The 19,093-nt window shown below is 37.8% G+C and overlaps 5 protein-coding genes across 7 annotated transcripts in view; 3 read left to right on the forward strand and 2 right to left on the reverse strand.

Annotated features, from left to right (window-relative positions):
- Positions 1–18,813, forward strand: part of LOC116290914 (uncharacterized) — a 47,188-nt gene extending 28,375 nt beyond the window's left edge. For all 3 annotated transcript variants that reach the window (XM_089025102.1, XM_089025104.1, XM_089025103.1), the window contains 2 exons: positions 17,783–17,818; positions 18,409–18,813. In XM_089025102.1, the coding sequence (XP_088881228.1) occupies positions 17,783–17,818; positions 18,409–18,566 (194 nt within the window). In that variant the 3' untranslated portion in view covers positions 18,567–18,813. The remainder of the gene's footprint in view (positions 1–17,782; positions 17,819–18,408) is intronic.
- Positions 2,990–5,375, forward strand: LOC148904440 (uncharacterized). The gene has a single exon (XM_089025107.1). The coding sequence runs from the start codon at positions 3,081–3,083 to the stop codon at positions 4,662–4,664; it is 1,584 nt and encodes a 527-aa protein (XP_088881233.1). The 5' UTR covers positions 2,990–3,080; the 3' UTR covers positions 4,665–5,375.
- On the reverse strand, positions 4,693–8,388 carry LOC148904441 (uncharacterized). The gene has a single exon (XM_089025086.1). The coding sequence runs from the start codon at positions 8,263–8,265 to the stop codon at positions 5,371–5,373; it is 2,895 nt and encodes a 964-aa protein (XP_088881212.1). The 5' UTR covers positions 8,266–8,388; the 3' UTR covers positions 4,693–5,370.
- LOC148904442 (uncharacterized) lies at positions 12,521–15,513 on the reverse strand. The gene is made up of 2 exons (XM_089025114.1): positions 15,050–15,513; positions 12,521–14,627 (listed from the first exon to the last, which is right to left on the reverse strand). The coding sequence occupies exons 1-2, from the start codon at positions 15,312–15,314 to the stop codon at positions 14,149–14,151; spliced, it is 744 nt and encodes a 247-aa protein (XP_088881240.1). The 5' UTR covers positions 15,315–15,513; the 3' UTR covers positions 12,521–14,148.
- On the forward strand, positions 15,594–17,157 carry LOC116294225 (putative serine/threonine-protein kinase drkA). The gene has a single exon (XM_031701779.2). It carries the CDS (start codon positions 15,691–15,693, stop codon positions 17,005–17,007), a length of 1,317 nt encoding a protein of 438 aa, XP_031557639.2. The 5' UTR covers positions 15,594–15,690; the 3' UTR covers positions 17,008–17,157.
- Positions 18,814–19,093: the final 280 nt, after the last annotated feature.

The following is a 19,093-nucleotide window of genomic DNA, read 5'->3' on the forward strand; positions in this document are numbered from 1 at the left end:
CTACAAGAGGAACCTCATCTTTGTCAATGTAAAAAACCAGAAGAATAGCAAAGTATATGAGGCAGTCCTGAGGGAGCTCAAGAGGAGAGCTTTGGAGCGAGATGAAAACATTTCCTTTAACATCACTCAAATAAGAAACAAAATTAAGAAATGTATTGCTGAGTGTAAGAAGGCTGCACTCACAATTAAAACAGCCACAGGAGTCAAGCGATTTGCTGATTCCAAAGGTTATGGTAAGTGGTTTGACCAGCTCTACCCGATTGTGAGGTCTAGGGACTCATGCCAGCCGGAAATGGCCAGGGAACCATCAGCTACAATTGAGAGCGAATCTAAAGAACAAAATGGAGCCAAGCAATTTATTCCAGTAAAGTCAGGTAGGAAGAGGAAGGCAACAGCAGAAGATACCAACCAACAAGTGCTAAGCATGTTAAAGAAGGTCATTACCAATGATCCAACAAAACATTTGTTGGACTTTATGAAAGATGAAATGGAAAGGCAGCGCCAACATGAAGCACAGCTCTTTAGTATGTTGTCCCAAAGTTCAATATTCAATCCAGGGGCTTCAAGTTACCACCAGCAGCAGCCAAGACCATCCTTTATACAAGAAATGCAAGGATGTCCAAGTGTGCCATTCCCTTCCTTGCCCCCAAATCCACAGCAGGCTACCAGCACGTTTAATAAATATCCACCTTCAACATCTGGTTTGTAAGATTAATGGCTGACTTCAAAGATTCCTTTATTATTTTGTCAAAATATATTTCTTAAGGAGGAATTCAAATATTTAAGTAGACATTTAAGTATAAAATTTATTCGAGAAAATTATTTCTTCTAATAGTTGCACTTAAGGACAGTATAATGATGTAGTAATATTATTTTACTTTGAAAGTACAATGAATATATTTTGCAACATGCTTATACTTTTTACAGTAACTCTATTTGTATTGCAAAGTAAACCAATTTAGCCACCTCCTTATAAAGCACAAGACAGCAGTAGGTCAAATTGCATACAAATCATAATATATTTATTTTAAAAATATTTATAAGGCATATTTATTGCAAAAACAAATGTATTTATCTATTTATACAAAAAAAATGTTTCATTATAAAACTTGTGATGTATTTATCATGTATCTTTTATATGGTTGTATAATTCTTAGAGGGCGGGCTAATAAGAAAAAATAGGGACTAAAAAAGGAAAAAAATATGAATACATATTTGATTAATAAAGATTGAACAATTAAGTTAGCAAAATGAAGTTGAATACAAGAAAACCACAATGTTTTGGTGTCATAGCTATGCCATTGTCAAGTGACAGAATAACATAAATGTAAAGAGTTTAATTATATCTTTAAGATGTGATAAATGACAAAGATACATATTCAAAAGGGATACATATTCAAAAGGAAATCATTGAGGCCAGCTACAGGCCTGTACACACTTGGACCTTATAACTTAGTACAACAATGTTCTATGAAATCAAAGAGCTCCCTTGTAAGAAAAACCCATTCACAAAAATGGTCCATCAACAAACATTTCCAGTTATTTTTTCTTGCCAAAGTTTTTGGCACAGGACATTCCTGACCTTGTTTGCCTCTGCAGGTGAGTCCCTAACTTTCTGGCATTCTCTCATCTGCAGTAGCTGCCTGACTTCCTGGCAGTCTCTTCTACCTTGGGTTTGTGGATTGACAGTAATATCTAATTTCTTAGATAGACTATCCCCCTTCTCGATGCATACATTGTGCAAAACCATGCACGCGAGGGTAGTCGTTCTCAATTCCTCTCTACTGCTCTCGCATTTTCTCAATAATACATGCCATCGCCCTTTCAGTTGCCCATATGCTCCTTCTGTAACCATCCGGGCTCTGCTTAACCTATGTTATCATGATAATGATAAAATAAACTTTACTTTATGATGGATTTCATTGAATATTATTATGGTTGAGACGGCCTTTATTTATAATAATCATTATAACCTTTAATTATTGATTGATTTATCATTTCTCTGATGTTGAAACAAAATACAACAAATATCAATATCCCATGGTCAATATCCCATGAGGGTGAGAGGTATAATTGTTGTCTTAGAAAAAACCTAGTAGCTGGTCCAAATAAAAAAGTCAAAACATGTTGAAATTCCTGTGAAATATTTATTTTTGGTTCTCAAAACTGGCACTTTTTGCTAACAGAGGTCTATTAATATAATAATAGACCCCTAGTTATTCAGCCAATCAGAGGGCTGCATTGCAGTGATATAACATAAAATAAATATCCAACCCTTGGGGAAAAAGTAAATAGTTTTTTAGGCAATCAGAGCATATGTTAGAGTGAAGTTATATTCATATAAAATTAAAAACTGCATAGTACCTGTAATTGAAATATCTTTGCTGTGGTGTTAACGTTGCTTGGGTGTATGGTTTCATAAGCCAGGTACATAGAGGGAATGCCGAGTCACCAATAATGAGTGGAGGTATTTTAATCTCACTTTCTTTCTTGCCAATTTGGGGAATGTACTCTCCTGACTGAATCTTCTCCCATATATTAGTAGATTGAAATATCACTGCATCATGTGAATTGCCAGGAAATCCACAGGAGCCCCACACAAACCGATAGTTTGAGTCTACCATCCCCATCAGCACTATTGAATAAAAATTTTTGAAGTTGTGGTACTCTTTGCAGGACTCCAGGCCTCCTGGTGGGCACTTGATCGGGATGTGACAGCCATCAATTGCTGCCCAGCAACAGGGGAATTGCCACATTGTTTCCATGTCGATCATCTTTGTTTTAAAGTCTTCATCTGACTTCGGCATGTGCTTTGTTATACTCGAGTCCCACATTTCTTCTACGATCACCGCCGTAACTTCCTGTACTATGCTACAGACCGCCGAAACGCCCAAACCAACCATTTCTGCGATAGTATAGTAATAATCGCCTCTGCCAAGCCTATTCTCGGTTTTCACCCACGTGACTTGGTGCATGACAACGGTTGCTAACCGCCATATTGGTGCACAACATAGTGTAAACAAAAGAGATTCATCACAATCGAGCGACTAAAAGTCAATATTTTCAGCACATTTTCTATAATGGTTCTTTGTTTAATGGTAAATTGTCATACCAGGAGTGTTCGTGATAAGGGAATTTCCCTCTTTCGTGTTCCATCGGTTAGAAAAAGTCAAGGAGAGGAGGCAGAAGAGCTGTCGATTGAACGACGTAGAAAGTGGTTGGCCGCCATTAGTAGGGTTGGGTTATCCGAAGAAATCATCAACAGTGGGAGAATTTGCAGCCGTCACTTCGTTTCTGGAAAACCTGCTGCCAATTGGGATAAGTTTAACGTCGATTGGGTGCCTACATTAAATTTGGGACACAACAAAACAGTAGTAAGTGAGAAAAACTCTGATCTTCAAGCCGCGCGAAGTGAACGTGCAAAAGTGAGAAGGAAGAGACAACAGGAAAGAGCATTGTTCGAGTCAGCTGCAAAGGTAGCGAAACTGGATGAAGAAGGCGCTACAATCGACAATATTTCTTTTGACTCTCCTTCTTTAACTGAGGAAATCAGCCAGATCGCAAATGACCTTCAATCAGCGAGTGATAAATCAAAGTTGCACTGCCAAGATGGCGATTTATTGGACGGGATTACTTCGAAGCTGGAGGAACTTTGTAAGATCACTGACTCTAGCACACAAACAAACGAAGTTAATCCAGAAATGACCGAGTCAAGCACACAAACTGAGGAGTTAGATTATATGTTTTCTCAGCCAAAGAAAGCCCCTTTCGATCGCGAAGATATGCTGGAAGATGGGAAGGTACTATTTTACACTGGATTGCCTTCAGCTACTATTTTACAAGCTGTATATGAACATGTAGCCCCTCATGTGGCAAGAAAGTCGTTGAGCTTAACGAAGTTCCAGGAACTTGTCATGGTCTTGATGAAACTCCGACTTAATGTGCCATACTTGGATCTTGCATACCGTTTTGAAGTGTCTGCACCAACTGTCTCCAGGATATTTTTTACCTGGATAACAATCATGGACATACGACTCTCTCAACTAATATATTGGCCTGAGCGGGATGAACTATGGAGAACAATGCCTCAATGCTTCGAGTTTTCGTTTGGAAAGAAGACAACAGTGATTATTGATTGTTTTGAGGTCTTCATAGAAAGGCCTACCAACCTGCTGGCAAGAGCCCAGACCTTCAGCTCCTACAAACACCACAACACTGTAAAGGTATTAATTGGAATCACTCCACAAGGCACCATTTCCTTTGTATCAAAGGCCTGGGGTGGCAGAACATCTGATAAGCTCCTCACTGAAAACTGTGGTATTTTAAATAAACTTGTGCCTGGTGATCTAGTAATGGCCGACAGGGGATTTACAGTTCATGAAAGTGTGGCATTCAAGAGAGCAGAGCTTGTTATACCAGCGTTTACTAAGGGGAAGAGCCAGCTGGACCCCATCGATGTTGAGAACACCCGAGGAATTGCAAATGTCAGAATTCATGTGGAGAGGGTAATCGGTTTGCTGAGGTGCAAGTACACAATTCTGAAAGGGACACTGAGCACTGACTTTCTCATGAGCAATAAGGAACAGGTACCAGTCATTGATATCATTTTAAGGGTGTGTTCTGGTCTTGTTAACCTTTGTCCACCAATCATTCCATTTGACTAGATTATAAACATACTAATTATTACCAAAATTTAAGAATTTGAATTTATTTATAAAGATAAAAATGAAATACCAGGATATTCTTGTATTCAAAATGTCATAATGTATTGGTGACACAAGAAATATTTTTCTGCTTTGTTCCTGTCAGAGTAGCTATTTTATTTTTGGACATTGCTGATGAAAACTAGTGTATCTTAATTGTTTATTATTAATTCTCAAATTTACTACTATTTTGTTGCATTTAAAGCACAATAGAATATAGTGGTCTTTTGTATCACCTATTTCAAAAAAACAGTTGTCACTGCCAAAGGCAATAGTCGATTCGAAGGTGTAATATATGAAAATAAACGCAAATAATCAAAGCCTTTAAAGTTCTTTCAGGCTACAAACAACACTGGATATCTCAAAACTCATTAAAAAAAAACAAAAAAAAAACAAGTGATTGTTGGAACTATGAATAACCTATCACCTTTCTCCTTTAGCGATGACAACCTTTCTTAAATGAAATAGGTGTATAGATATGTTTTTGTGTAATGAATATTCTAGTGGATCGAAACCAACTGTTATTTGCTAAATAGCTACTATGATTATTAACAACTTTGTATTTCTTTCATGGTATTAATGCATTTGCTCTTCTAAAACAACATTACTGTTTCAAATAAAGAGTAGATGATGGCTAGTGAACACTAGCGTGTTCTAAACACATATTCTAAACTGATGGAAACATTGTAATTTTACCAATTTCCAAACACTGAGCCAGATGTGGGCGCATTTTGGGTATGTCAAATGTAAAGTCTCGTGGGCTGAAACCATAAACCAGACACGTAGCAAATGCTATGGCAAAGATTCCACAGTCACTCCCATTCAGTTGTTGCTGGACTGTTACATTTTCTATGCCTACATAGCTGTCTGCCATTAAACTCTCTACCTGTTCTTCAACCTCTTTGGCAATGATATCATGGTAGAGACTATCATAAAGGTTGACCATGCCTGGTCTACATCCAATAGAGCTTATACAGACCCAGTGCATATGTCCTGTATGTAATATTTGAACAAATTCTGAAGTGACAACATCAAAGTTCCTAATGGGGCCAAGGGTTGTTTTTTGAAAGCTCTCTATCAGAGGATTGACTTTCTGTAGATGTACTTGTGCTTTCTGAATTATTGTACAGTCCAGCCATCCAGTAGGTGAATTAATGATGTCAAAATGACTGTCATTGAGGCTACCAAGGGAAGCCCTCTTGTCTAAAACCCCTTTAGTCACTTGTGTTATTTTGACATCCGATTCATCATCACTGGAATCAATAATTGATGAATAACTAGTAGATACAGCACTAGCATTATTACCAATGATTGTACTTTCCTTTTTGTCCAATTTAGCTGCTTGCATTTGTGGAATACTGTTTTCACATTTTAATTGGCTTGTTGATGCAGCACTAACAGTGTTGGCTTTTGAAGAAGAAGAACAAGTGGTAGGACCAATAGAACTAGATGCAGTTACTTTGGCTGCTTGAGACACCTTGCAATTGCAGCACACCCACGTAGTTTGACTATTGTTAGGCATTCTTTTATAGTCCAGACACTGGAGATGGAAAAACTTTCCATTTTGGCAATTTTCACTGTGACATTTGAGAAGCCTTTCATTCATCATTGGTGATGAGCCACATACACAAATACTGTCCAGTTTCAAAGCTTGATCATTATGTGTGCACTTAGTAGAACTTGGCTTTGATGCTTTTCTTGGCTTTTTGCATTGAAATTCTGCTAGCAAGCGGCAGTTAGGACAGTACCAAACATCAGGGACTGAATCTGATAAATGCAAACATGTCTGGTGAAATTTCTTTATTAGGCACTTTGGGTTACTGCAGTGAATAGTTCTTCCTTGAGAAGGCATTCCACAGTAACAAATACCAGAGGACTTGTTTGCTGGTTTTATTTCAGGTAAGTGCTGTTTTCTTGTATACCATCGAGCAAGAATCTCAGGTAGTATGCATGTCTGCCATACTTTTGTAACTTTGGGAACGATAGCTTCCCAGTGACTTGTTTCTGGGAGAATTCTTTCAATGAAGACTTGAGGTTTGTTTTCGCTGAATGCACACACGACAAAGTCACAAAATTGGCGACCAGTTATAGACAATTGTTGCTGCACTTGGTAATAATACTGGTGCTTTCTCTTTAGTCGAAATATTCCATTCACTTTCTCTAGGCAAGAACTTTTCTTAAGCACATAACTTTCAAAGTCCCAGTTTTCAATAATGTAAGGGCACTTTACTTCTCCACACCCATCACCACAACAGGAGCAGGAACAGAGGAAATCAGGTGTTGCATGCATCCAGGGATGTTGCTTATCAATGAAAACTCCACACTTTATCAGTACAAAATCTTTGTGGTTTGCAGACATGAGATGGTTGTAAGTCTCTATGGCTTTGCCTTCATTTTTGATTCCATGATTGATTGCTTTAGATTGCACACTAAACAACTGTGGATAGCAAATGTTTTTAATAAGTGAGATAGATGGTTGGTCAGGATTTGTATTGGCAACAGAATAACTCATTGAAGCCCCAACACGACCAGCTCTATGTTTAAAAAACGCAGTTCCTTTTGATTGATCCCTTGTTTCCTGTTCTATTAATTCTATCTCGGAATCAGAAAGAGATAGTTCGACTTTGCAGCACTTTTGTAACAGCTCTGGGTAGTTCAGCTTCAGATTCTCATGATTGTAAAGGGATGGTATCGTTAGAACACGCCGACTTTTTAGTACAAATTGATCAGCATAAGGAGCCACTAGAGAAAGAATGACAGGCTTTTTTTGGCTCTCATTTAGTTTTGCAAAGAAGGTTTTCATATCCGTTTCTGTAGGGGTGACATTTGGGACGGACTTCGTTTTCCCTACCGGAGTGCTAGTCGAAGGTTGTACACCATCAATTTTAACGTCTAATTCATCTTTCAACTTTCGAGCTGATTTAAAATTGATGTCTTCAACTTGAGCGTACGGTACTTCGTTTACGTAAGTTGGGAGTAGCCACGTACATTTCACTTCTGTGCAGGCCAACTTTCCATGTATACGATTCCACGCCTCAATATAGAACAGTACGCTCCCTACATGAGAGCAGCACTCTGCTAGACCTGCTTTGCAACCAAGGCAGTGGGCAGATATTATCGTTCCTTCTCCATTAGCGATAATCCAAATTGGTATTGGCGGTTCATTCATTCGCTGCGAATGACGAACTTTTCCTAACACCACGAACTTATTTCCAATGGCTTTTCCTTGAACGCTCGTTATGAAGCCCGATACCATTTGATTGTAACTCTCTAGACTCTTGAAAGCCTTGAACTGCCTTAAAGTATAGAAGCTGGTTTCCAGCACAAGATAAGAGAGAAGATCGGTGGCTTCGATCGGTGGCAGACATTCTGCATCTAACTTCTCGCCTTGTAAACACGCGGGGTCGACTCCAATACCTTCGATTTTTTTTAAATATCTCGTTCGAATGTGATTTTCAAGCTTTTTGGCGTATTCAGATAAGACAATTGAAGAGGTATCTTCAATTCTTTTCTGTTCTTGGGTTTCGTTTTTTGAAATATCGACGAGTAAATCCTCGGACATCGCATAATTCGAATCAAAACATAAGCGCACGTGTGTGATTTGACATATGCTAATGAGCTTCCTGTGCACCAATATGGCGGACACTAAGTTTTAATCCGCTCGTGACGTCACGTGAAAACCGAGAATACAAACATATGGCGAGTCTCAACTCGGGGCTTACAGGGTCTTCTGCTTTCGTTTCTTTGACAAGGCGATGATGGATTTTTCCAAGAATGAATTGGAATGTTTCTCGAGAAACCCGGAATGTTTTTTTGAATCTTCTGTTGGTGTACTGAGTCCAAACCGTCTCCCACCACCCGGCATTTCTTGAGAGGCGGCGACACGATCTCGCAACGGTCCCCGAAGTGTAAACACCATTTTGTAAGGAAAGAAGCAACAGCATTACAGCGAAACTGACTATATGTCTTCTTCTGCTAACAAGTAACAGCATAGACTGCATGATGTTTTGCCTTCTTGCCCTTGCATGTCGAATAGCACGGAGAAAAAGTAGTCTTTTTTGATCGTCCGCCATGTTTGTTTTGATTTGAATTGTTTCAATTTAACGTAATTCCGCTGGCTGATTTTACCGCTTACTCATGCTCAGAGTTTTTGGCTCAACACATTAGGTGCGACGTATGAATCAACGTCGATCCTATTGTAATTGTGTCGACCCAAATAGGATATTAGGTTCGGCACATGAAAAGCGCGACGTATGAATCGGGCCTTACATTCATTTAAACTTGACAAGAACAACTGAGACATTGGCGCTTGTAAATGTTTTTGAATCTTTTTTAGCTTTTTAGAGTGAAAGTCTAGTAGGTCTTTATACAATAACATCTTTCAACAACACAAATTTAAGCTCATTTTTATAGTCATACCTGTACGAACAGCTTAATAAACAGTTGAATATTGGGTAAAAATTTACATTTCATTTAAAAATAAGTTATCTGTAGAAAGAAATAAAATTATTGAATGAAAGTCTTCTTTGTTTTGCCGATTGGACCCCGCGATAGGAGGCGAACAAAGCTTTTTCTTGAACGAAAAACATACGATAGCTGGTTAAAAACAACCGAATTGTTAAAGATTTACAAAGCTAAATAAAGGACGAATATTTGTTGTAATATGCTCTTCATGTTATATTTCCTCCAGCATTAAAATAAATTAAGCTTATCGATAGAAATATAAAAAGTTTTGAGAGAAAGTCTTTGATTTGTCGATTCGTCGAGAAAAATGCTTGTCAAAAAAAAAATTATATATATATATATATATACGATTGTTTGCTAAAAAACACACACCTGAATTCTTGAAGAACACTTCTTGATCCATCTTTGACTACATGAAAGTTTTTTAAAAATTGTTTTTGGTCTATAACTTGTCCTAAAGCGATTTTTTTCTGTGTATTTGAGAGCCGCATTTGTGAGTAGTTTTGCTTTGACATCAAGCGGGATTCCTGTGTTGTGTAAAGGGACGGACGGACGGACGGACCGACGGACGGACGGAACTGACGTCAGCCAAGCCATGAAAAATCAACTCGATGGTTTACCATTTTTTCTTAAGTATGAAGCTCCGCTATAATGTTGAAGATTATTTTTGAATTCAAACCATAAAGCTTCAGAATCAGAAGTGGTATCTTTCTCCGAACCACGCGCGGTCCTGCCTGGGAAATATTGATCACGTTTAAACTATAATTTATGATAAACCTCATGATTTAGATATCTGCAGATTTTAATTTTGATATACACTCAATTGAAGAATCGTTGTCGGGTTCAGAAAAATAGAACATAGAAGCTGAGACCGAAACGGCACATGGGAAATACATTAATTAGATACATGCTGTCATGAGGAGCCCCGTGCCATTCATTTTGGTCACAGCAGGGGCACAGCGCGATTGCTTGCTAAGGCAATCCAGGTGTTAATTAGCTTACGTCTGATCCAATAGCAAGGACCGTAGTGATTGATGGGTATTAGACTCTTGTGTTAAAAACAAAATGGCGGAGTTGTACACTGTATAATATCTGTCATTAGTTTTCTTTTCGTAGTAACTGGATTATACTTTATTTGGAATATGGCTTTTTTCGGCGGGCTTTACGAAATGTGCTACCAGTACTTCACTGATCACTCCTTCCAGCGCGTAGAGCTCGTAAGAGCTCACAATGTAATGCGTTATGGCTCGATCATCGATCATTTTTCGTCAAGTTTTCTCAGCAAAGCTGGATTCATCGACAGCTTGGTATGCTCTAACTACTGAGAACTGTATTGGCTCTCCAAGAAAGGCATCCTTATCGAGTTTCTTTCGAGTATTTCCCAATGAAATATCGAAAATTAAGCTCTGTGATCTGGTCACTCGTGATGGAAGCGCGGTACAATCTTGCTGGTTCTTCCATGAGAATGCCAACAAAGTCAGAGTCGACGAAGTTTACGTCGCTACTGCATTTGGCATTATCGGAAATCTTTTTAATCGAAGGCAGATAACCGAAGTAAATACGATCCTTCATCCAAAAATCCAGGCAGCGATACGATCTATCGATCTTGAGGACTCGATTCTCCCGCCAGAAGTTGTCCCGCCAAAAGTTATCCCGCCAAACGTTATCCCGCCAAAAGTTATCCCTCCAAGTTCAAAATATACCTCGTCTAGCCTGTCATATGCAGAACAGCACAGTCTTCCCTTTTTCAATGAATCTTTCGAAGAGGTAGAAAACTCAGAGGTGACAGGACGTGTGAAACGAAGGAAAACTCGAGCAAAGTCAAACTTCATTATGAAGAAGGTTTCTGATCTCTGCTCGAGTCAGAAGGAATCCCTGGCGTCAGTGCTGGCTAGATGCTGCACTGACGATCCCCAGTCAAGGCCGTCCTTTGCAAGAGAAACCATTTGCCAGGTAATGGACGAGGTTGCTGAGAAAAAGGGAGTAAAAAGAGCATTCGAAGAGCTCATCTCGGACGACCTCTGGGACCAGCGAGTTGCCGAGATGAGAATGCCAGATTGGCAGTTATTGTTTTTAAAAGTCCAGGCGAAAATTTCAGATGCAAACTGGCAATCTATAATCAATTTTACGAAATTGGGAAGGAAAGTAAGTACTGATGCCTTATGATCATGTGGATTTTTGATGTGTTATTTATTTTGTTATCATAATATTGTGTTCTTCACACCCCTAAACTGTTTTCAAAGTCATTACTGCTTTCTCATTATTAGGAAAGAAATTAAAGTCCTGGTAAGAGACATTAACAGGCAAAAAGATGTGATCAAGAGAAATGGCATTGTGAAACAGCTCACACTAGTTTTTAGCTAGTTATATCTTCTTATATCTTGTATTATTTTGCTTCGAATTTTGTTTTTGGTTTAATTTGTCCAATTGCTTTACTTTGTTTTTATTTACTTTGTGTTGTCTTTTTACCCTTTTTTTGCTTTTGCCTATTTCCAAACTTTCCCCTCTTAAATGCTTTTTTTAACCAATTTACTGCTAACCTTTGTTAAAATAAACTTGTTTTGAATTTTTTATTGTATCTAAATTGCATATAGGTAAAGATCAAGTAAGTGTTGGCATTGTACCTGGCAACCATCCTTACCTTTCTTCTCAAAGTGCCCTGACAGTCCGCCCATTAGCCATAGCCAATATTGAAGAAAGCAGGTACGATATTATTAATATGGACTTTTAATTTAATATTGAAGGAGTGTACTCAAAGTCATTACTGCTTTCTCATTATTAGGAAAGAAATTAAAGTCCTGGTAAGAGACATTAACAGGCAAAAAGATGTGATCAAGAGAAATGGCATTGTTGTTGATGGGAAACTTTTGCAAGTTAAATTTAAAGGTAAATTTTTTGTTAATTATTATTATTCGTGCTTTTGATATAAATTTATTTCGTGTTAATTTGGTTCCTAAAAGACAACAACAGAAACCCTATACCGACGCTGTGTTTTGCTAGAATCATGTGCCTACAAATTCAGTCTTTTAGTAATTTGAAAATTAGCTTTGAACTCATAATCATTAAAAGAATGTGTTAAAATCTTTAAGTAGTCTGATTTGTAAAAGCAAGGGCCATGTACAATGTGTCTTTGTATGTGATTAAGTGATTCTTATAATACTTATAGTACATGTTTCCTTATATCTCCCAACAGTGATTATTGACTATAAAGCATTTTGCCTGTTGCTGTGCAAGAAAGATGATGAAAACTTTCGACTTGGTAGCAAAGGATTTGGTGAATTCTGCATGTTTTGTCATGCACTAAGGGTATGTGAAGTATAAATATTCTAGTACATTATATTATTAACAATGTACCCTAGTAGAATAGGTTTAATCATTGAATCACTGAAATCTGAAAGTATTTTGGATATTCCACATAATTGGTTAAAGCTAGCAAATGAAAGTATACACCGTTGTGGCCTTTTATCTAATGCTCGGGATTGTTCATTCTTTAGTTGACTTAGAATATGATAACACCCATGAGTGATTTGTACTATTGTTTCATTTTGGAATTTAATACACACTTATGCTAATCTTAAGTATTTAGAATTATGATAAAGAAGTATCTACAAGTGGTTTTAAATGTTTTTAATTTTTCTAGCTTCACAGGGATTAGAGATGACCTCACCCTTTTATTGGACGAAAACATGACAGCTGTTAATATTTGTGCATTACACTGTGAACTATGAAATATGGAACAGCTTCTTGCTTCCCTTGGTTTATTCTGTCACAAGATTGGTTCATTAGCTGAGTGCAATGCTGCCCTTAAAGAATATGGTCCTCAAACCATGAAAAAATGAAATGTGTTTATACAAATGATGCAATTTATAGCAAATATATATAGGCATCTTAGAATGTACATATGTAAATACCATTGGTACTTTAAAATAATATTTTCAGGTAACTTTTTCAAAGCCTAAGTTTAATATCTGATAAATATTTGTCATTGAAAATTGTCATGATACTGTTGTCCTAAGTGCTGTTTGGCAACGGAAACACTTGGGTGACACGCCTGTGATTCTGTGATACAGATTTCATGACATGCTTCCATGAAATAATATTTTCAGGTTTTTCAAAGCCTAAGTTTAATATCTGATAAATATTTGTCATTGAAAATTGTCATGATACTGTTGTCCTAAGTGCTGTTTGGCAACGGAAACACTTGGGTGACACGCCTGTGATTCTGTGATACAGATTTCATGACATGCTTCCACGAAATAATATTTTCAGGTTTTTCAAAGTCTAAGTTTAATATCTGATAAACATTTGTCATTGAAAATTGTCATGATACTGTTGTCCTAAGTGCTGTTTGGCAATGGAAACACTTGGGTGACACGCCTGTGATTCTGTGATACAGATTTCATGACATGCTTCCATGAAATAATATTTTCAGGTTTTTCAAAGTCTAAGTTTAATATCTGATAAATATTTGTCATTGAAAATTGTCATGATACTGTTGTCCTAAGTGCTGTTTGGCAACGGAAACACTTGGGTGACACGCCTGTGATTCTGTGATACAGATTTCATGACATGCTTCCATGAAATAATATTTTTTTCAGCGATTATGAAAAAAGGGCCTTATAAAAAGTCTTCAGGATCTAACTACCAACCATTGCATAGGAAGTAGGCATATACAGCAATCTATGGGTGCAAAAAAGTAAAAGAGCCACAAGGCTAAATATTTAGTCAATTTAGACTTATAAATAATAACCTACTGAGCATGATTTCTCAGTGGATACTAAATAATTTACCATAATAATTTCAATAAAGGTTGCCATTGCCAAAAGTAAAAAGCTGAAAACTACAAAATCTCAGCTGCCAGGGCTTCAGACCAGACAACCTATTTCAGTATGCAGTACATGTATAAGAACCATTTTAGCTCGACTTGAAAAAAAGGTAGTTCTTTTATGTGGGTTCCAAACATATGTAGCAATTATGTATTTTAAAAGTCACTTTTTTCAATGAACATTCTGACAATTAGTCTTCCATGGCTCGTAAAACTGTACAGATTTGGCCACCAGATTAATTCTATTTCTCTGGTGGCTCTGCCCTGACCATAGCCGACCACCAGAGACGACTTAGAAGAAGCTCTTTTTCTTAGTACTCTTGGAATACTTGCTTTCGCTTTAGCTTGCTTGATTAAATCATCAGCAGTGAGCTCAATACTGCTTTCATGACATTCACTGTTCCCAGAAAAAATCACTTTGTCTTTAACTTCAACAAGGCCTTGTTCTTCCAATGCAATAAAAAAAGAATCTGAATCGAAGAGCTTGTATGAAATTTTCTGAGAGGCTGTCTTGTATGCGGGCTGTCCACAGTGCGACCTGTTTTGAACAGAGTTGACCTGTGCATTTAAGGTAAAAATCAAGTGCTGGAAGAAAGGCGTTGGAACTTGATGCGAGTCGATTCTGACCCATCGCCCTGAAATTAAAGACAAGTGTAAATCAGCCAAAGCTAACAATAATAAATAAGTTTATATGTTTTATAGTAATATAGCGAAGGTATGGTGGCTATTAAGATATCGGGAAATTATAAATATGAAACTTAAAAGCACCGTGCAGCATTCGCGTCCTTGTGTTATCAGATTTCCAACAGAGTCAAGTAAATACTTATTCAATGCTTGGGTGGTTTTATTGAATCTGAATAACCGTTGGGCTTTACTGAGACAACCCAAGACTAGCTGTATTTGATATCAAAATAAGTCTATTAGCGAAACCGTGACGTCGTCGTTGACAATCCCGTTTTTTTCATTTAAACATATTTTATCGATACAATCCCGTTTTGCTTAGTGACCTTTTACGCTTTAGGAAATAACCTTTGAAATTAAAAGAAGTATAGCCTACCTGGTAGACGGGGATGAAATAAGGAGTTCATTCTCTCCACTAAACCAGCAAGCCAAACTTTGTAGTTTTCAAAATTACCACTTGCCGACAAATCTTTGGACTCCGGAAGTGAAGCAATCGTGGAATCCTTGCAGTCTTTAAATACTGGCACAATGTTTTCCCACTCGGTTCCTGGGTGTTTAAGAACGAAGTGTTTCTTTAAGGTGGAGAAACTCTTGAAATTCTTAAGGCAAAAACCACACTCAATTACATACGTTGTGGCCATAACTTCTACAGTGAGTACAAATCAGCAGTATGCAATGGCAATAGTGTATCATGTCACATTCCGTCATATCCGCAACACAATTTTTCTGAGTGGGGGAGGGGTAGGCCAATGATTATCATAACGTCAGATTTAAAATTTTTGGAGCAAACCTACTTTTCAAGAACTTTTCTCTCCTTTAGCTTATAATTCTATTTGATTTTTATTAATTGATTGCATATTGGTATTTATTGTTTGATTCCTTTTATTTTTGGCTTGGTTCTTTCGTACTCGTAGGGAGGGGGGAGAGGAATATTCAGACTCAGTTACCACGCATTTCATTCCGTCAGTGGTATATCGTTGGATCATTTAATTATAATTCGCGGGCCATGCCTTAGCCATGTCTGAAACAAGCTCTCGAAAATCCTCACGATATTATTCAAGACCGCACACGAAAGAAGAAAGGAAGAAGCAGAAAAGGGAGAGACAGAAGAAGATAAATACAGAATTACGTCTTAAGAAGAGAGAAGAGCGACGACACAAGAGGATCAAATTGGATTGTCTATTAGACGGCGAATTTGAAGAGGGCCCTTTAACAAACCGTCGTGAAAAGCCCATTTCTGTACCCACATTGATTGCCAACGTTAATGAAAGTCATGTTGCTAATGAACATAAACAAGGGAAGGTCGATAGACCGAAAACGTCAGATCAAGCCACCACGTGCTCAAATAAACATTCCAAGAAAGATAGTACAAGTAGAGCAAAAAGTGAAGGATCGAGTTTGGAATCAAAGTTTGGAAATTACGGCAGAGGGAAACAAATGGTGACGCTGGCAAAAAAAATAGGGGGAAACTCATCTATTGAATCTGCTGCCTTTCAAAAACCTTCAGGTTGTATATACTTAGCGCGACAGCATTGCCCTTCGTATAATAAACGCCTTAGGAAGGACAATATTTCGGTGACAATACCAGTAAGAGAAGTTGATTATCGATTGATCTCGAAATGTTCAGATATCCCTGTAGGAAGTGGAAGTTTTGGAACCTGTTATCTTGCTCATTATCGCAACATAAAAGTGGCAGTAAAAGAAATGAAAAAGCGAAACCATTCTTTAACAGAAAAAGAGCGGTGCAGAAAGGAAGTGCTGCATGAGGCCAAAGTACTACATGCACTTGGGGATCATCCCAATTTGCCTCTTCTTTTGGGAATTTGCTCGGTCAAAGAGCCTTATTGCCTGGTACTGCAATTTCACGGAACCGAGAGGGAAAACCTAACTCTGGAGAAAGCCATTTATAACAAACTTATGAAGAAGACTCAAGTTGTTCAAGTGTTTCGCGATATTTGTCGCGCTCTTCAATATGTGCACGGAAGGGAATACCTCCACAACGATATCAAATCTAACAATGTTCTTCTCCAGCCCATTGGTGAAACATATCAACCAATTTTAATTGACTTCGGTAAAAGTAAGCTAATTGAGCAGGGAGAGAAACGTATCAGAAGTCAAAATGCAAGTTATTTGGCACCGGAAGTTGTGCAAGGACAAAGAGAAACCATTGCAAGCGATATTTTTTCATTTGGTAAAATGCTGCAGTTAGCTGTCTCTCGCCGAAGTTTTAGAGCGTCCTTTGAAAACCTAGTGACAAAAATAACATCAAATAACCCAAATGAAAGACCCTCAACGGAAGAAATAAATGTTTCGCTGGGCAGTCTTACAGAATAGGAGTAATTCTAGATACTGAGTACTCATTTCGTTATTCGTTTGTAAGTACAATGTTTAATCAATATTATATGCTGGTTTATATGCAGGATGTAGTATCGGGTTCACAAAAAGATATGTAAGTGCTGACATTTAATAAACATATTTCATTGAGATACCCTGTCGGGCTTTATTAAGTTTGCAACACCTTCAAACCACAAGAATGCGAACTTGCGGTCGATTTGCGAGGCCTTCAAATCCTTGCAAAACCAGATTGAACGGGCCGGGGCTCGTCATGACCGACGACCCGTGGCATCATCCATTGTTTTTAATACGCGTTTGGCTTTCTAAACCGACTGCATTGATGGCGCAAATGAATAAATTATAATAGAATTATGTCATTTCCCATGTGCCATTTCGGTCTCAGCCTTTATGTTCTATGTTTCTGAACCCGACAACGATTCTTCAATTGTGTGTATGTTAAGCCTGGTTCACACTAGTAGCATCGTAATTGGAATAGGAACTGAGCAAAATACGCAGACTCAGACTCAGTATATACGTATAACATTTATCACTTCGGTGTGAAAAACGACAAGCACTGTTAATGACCAGTACTCTACTGAGTCTGCGTATGTTGCTTCTGACTCCGATTACGACGCTAGTGTGAAACAGGCTTAACGTCTAAGTTTCATAATATTCGTTTCATTAGCGGCCATGTTCGGTTTTTCCTTTTATTGTCGTGGGAAGTGATACGTATTCTTTAGTCATATCTTTAATCAACAAGCTCTTTTTTACTCAGGACAGAAAGGAACTGCCAAACAGCAGGACGGAGAAGGTAAGCCCACTTTCATCGAAAAATATATATATTGGAAACAATTCCTAAGGACGTTCAGGGCAAATGCGAAGGAACTATTTGTAGCTAATAATCTGTGTTCATAACGACGTAGTAGTAATGATAAAAAGGTAAATTTTACACCGTGAAAAGATGAAAAAACTTACTGACGTTTCGGACGCTAGTCCTTCGTCAGAGTAAAAGAACTATTACTCCGACGAAGGACTAGCGTCCGAAACGTTAGTAACGTCAGTTTTTTCATCTTTTCACGGTGTATAATTTAAATTTTTATCATTACTGTTTCATTAGAAACGCCGACGCAGCTCACACTAGTTTTTAGCTACTGAGTTATTATCTGTGTTCATAACGGTTTTTTTCTTTGAGGCATTAAGATTAATATTCTTTTTTTAATGGGAAAAGCAAATTACATCATTACTGTCACTTTTTACGTCGTTCTTTTAAGGTCGAGATGAAACAGAAAATGTTATCACGATGAGCGGGCGCACACTAAATGTCCAAAGGGGGGGGGGGGGGGGGGTCTTAACTTGACCAAGGAATGATTTTAGTTCTAATCTATTTTTTTTATTCCCCAGAAATATCGAGTTCCCTCATAGTTATCCTTGGTGTAACCGTAGCTCTTGTTGCAGTCACACTGTTAGTGCTCATTCTCATCGGTGTCGTTGGTTATGAGGCTCCATTTATCTTCTTGACGAGGAACGTCCTCCGCAATATATTTCCCTCCTGGCAATAAAATACATCATATTTTTGCCCGAAAAATGAAAGCAAAACTGGTATACCGTGTAAAAAAGATGCAGCTTGATAGACTGACCGTTTATTACGTCATAGGAGGGGGAGGGGGGACGGGTGGTAATTTTTAGAGGGGGTACACTTTTTGCAATTTCAAAATACTGGCTCTGAACTGCGTTTTCTAAATAAGGAAGAAGAGAGGGTATATTTTAAATTGAGATATATAGGGTGTACAAATTGTACGGTTTCTTTTTTTCAGAAAACCGCCGACCCCCTGCCCCCTGCGACACAATAAACGATCGGTCCCTTAACGCTTAAAGATAATGATCTATTTTGCATCTTTCATAAATGTTGCATAGTAATTAGGTGTGAAAATTAAATGGTCCAAAATCGACCAATACCATAGGTTGTAGTCCAAGCTTTTGCACAAAAATAACCTTATTTTGCACTCTCTATAATTTAATTTAATTTTTGTAGTATTTTAGGTTTTTTACAATAATACAATAATTTAGTAATAATAATAATTTAATA

This window comes from Actinia tenebrosa, unplaced genomic scaffold (genome assembly GCF_029948245.1).
Source record: "Actinia tenebrosa isolate PJP-AT-01 unplaced genomic scaffold, QUT_ActTen_1.0 PGA_scaffold9__36_contigs__length_13948895, whole genome shotgun sequence".
NCBI lineage: Eukaryota > Metazoa > Cnidaria > Anthozoa > Actiniaria > Actiniidae > Actinia > Actinia tenebrosa.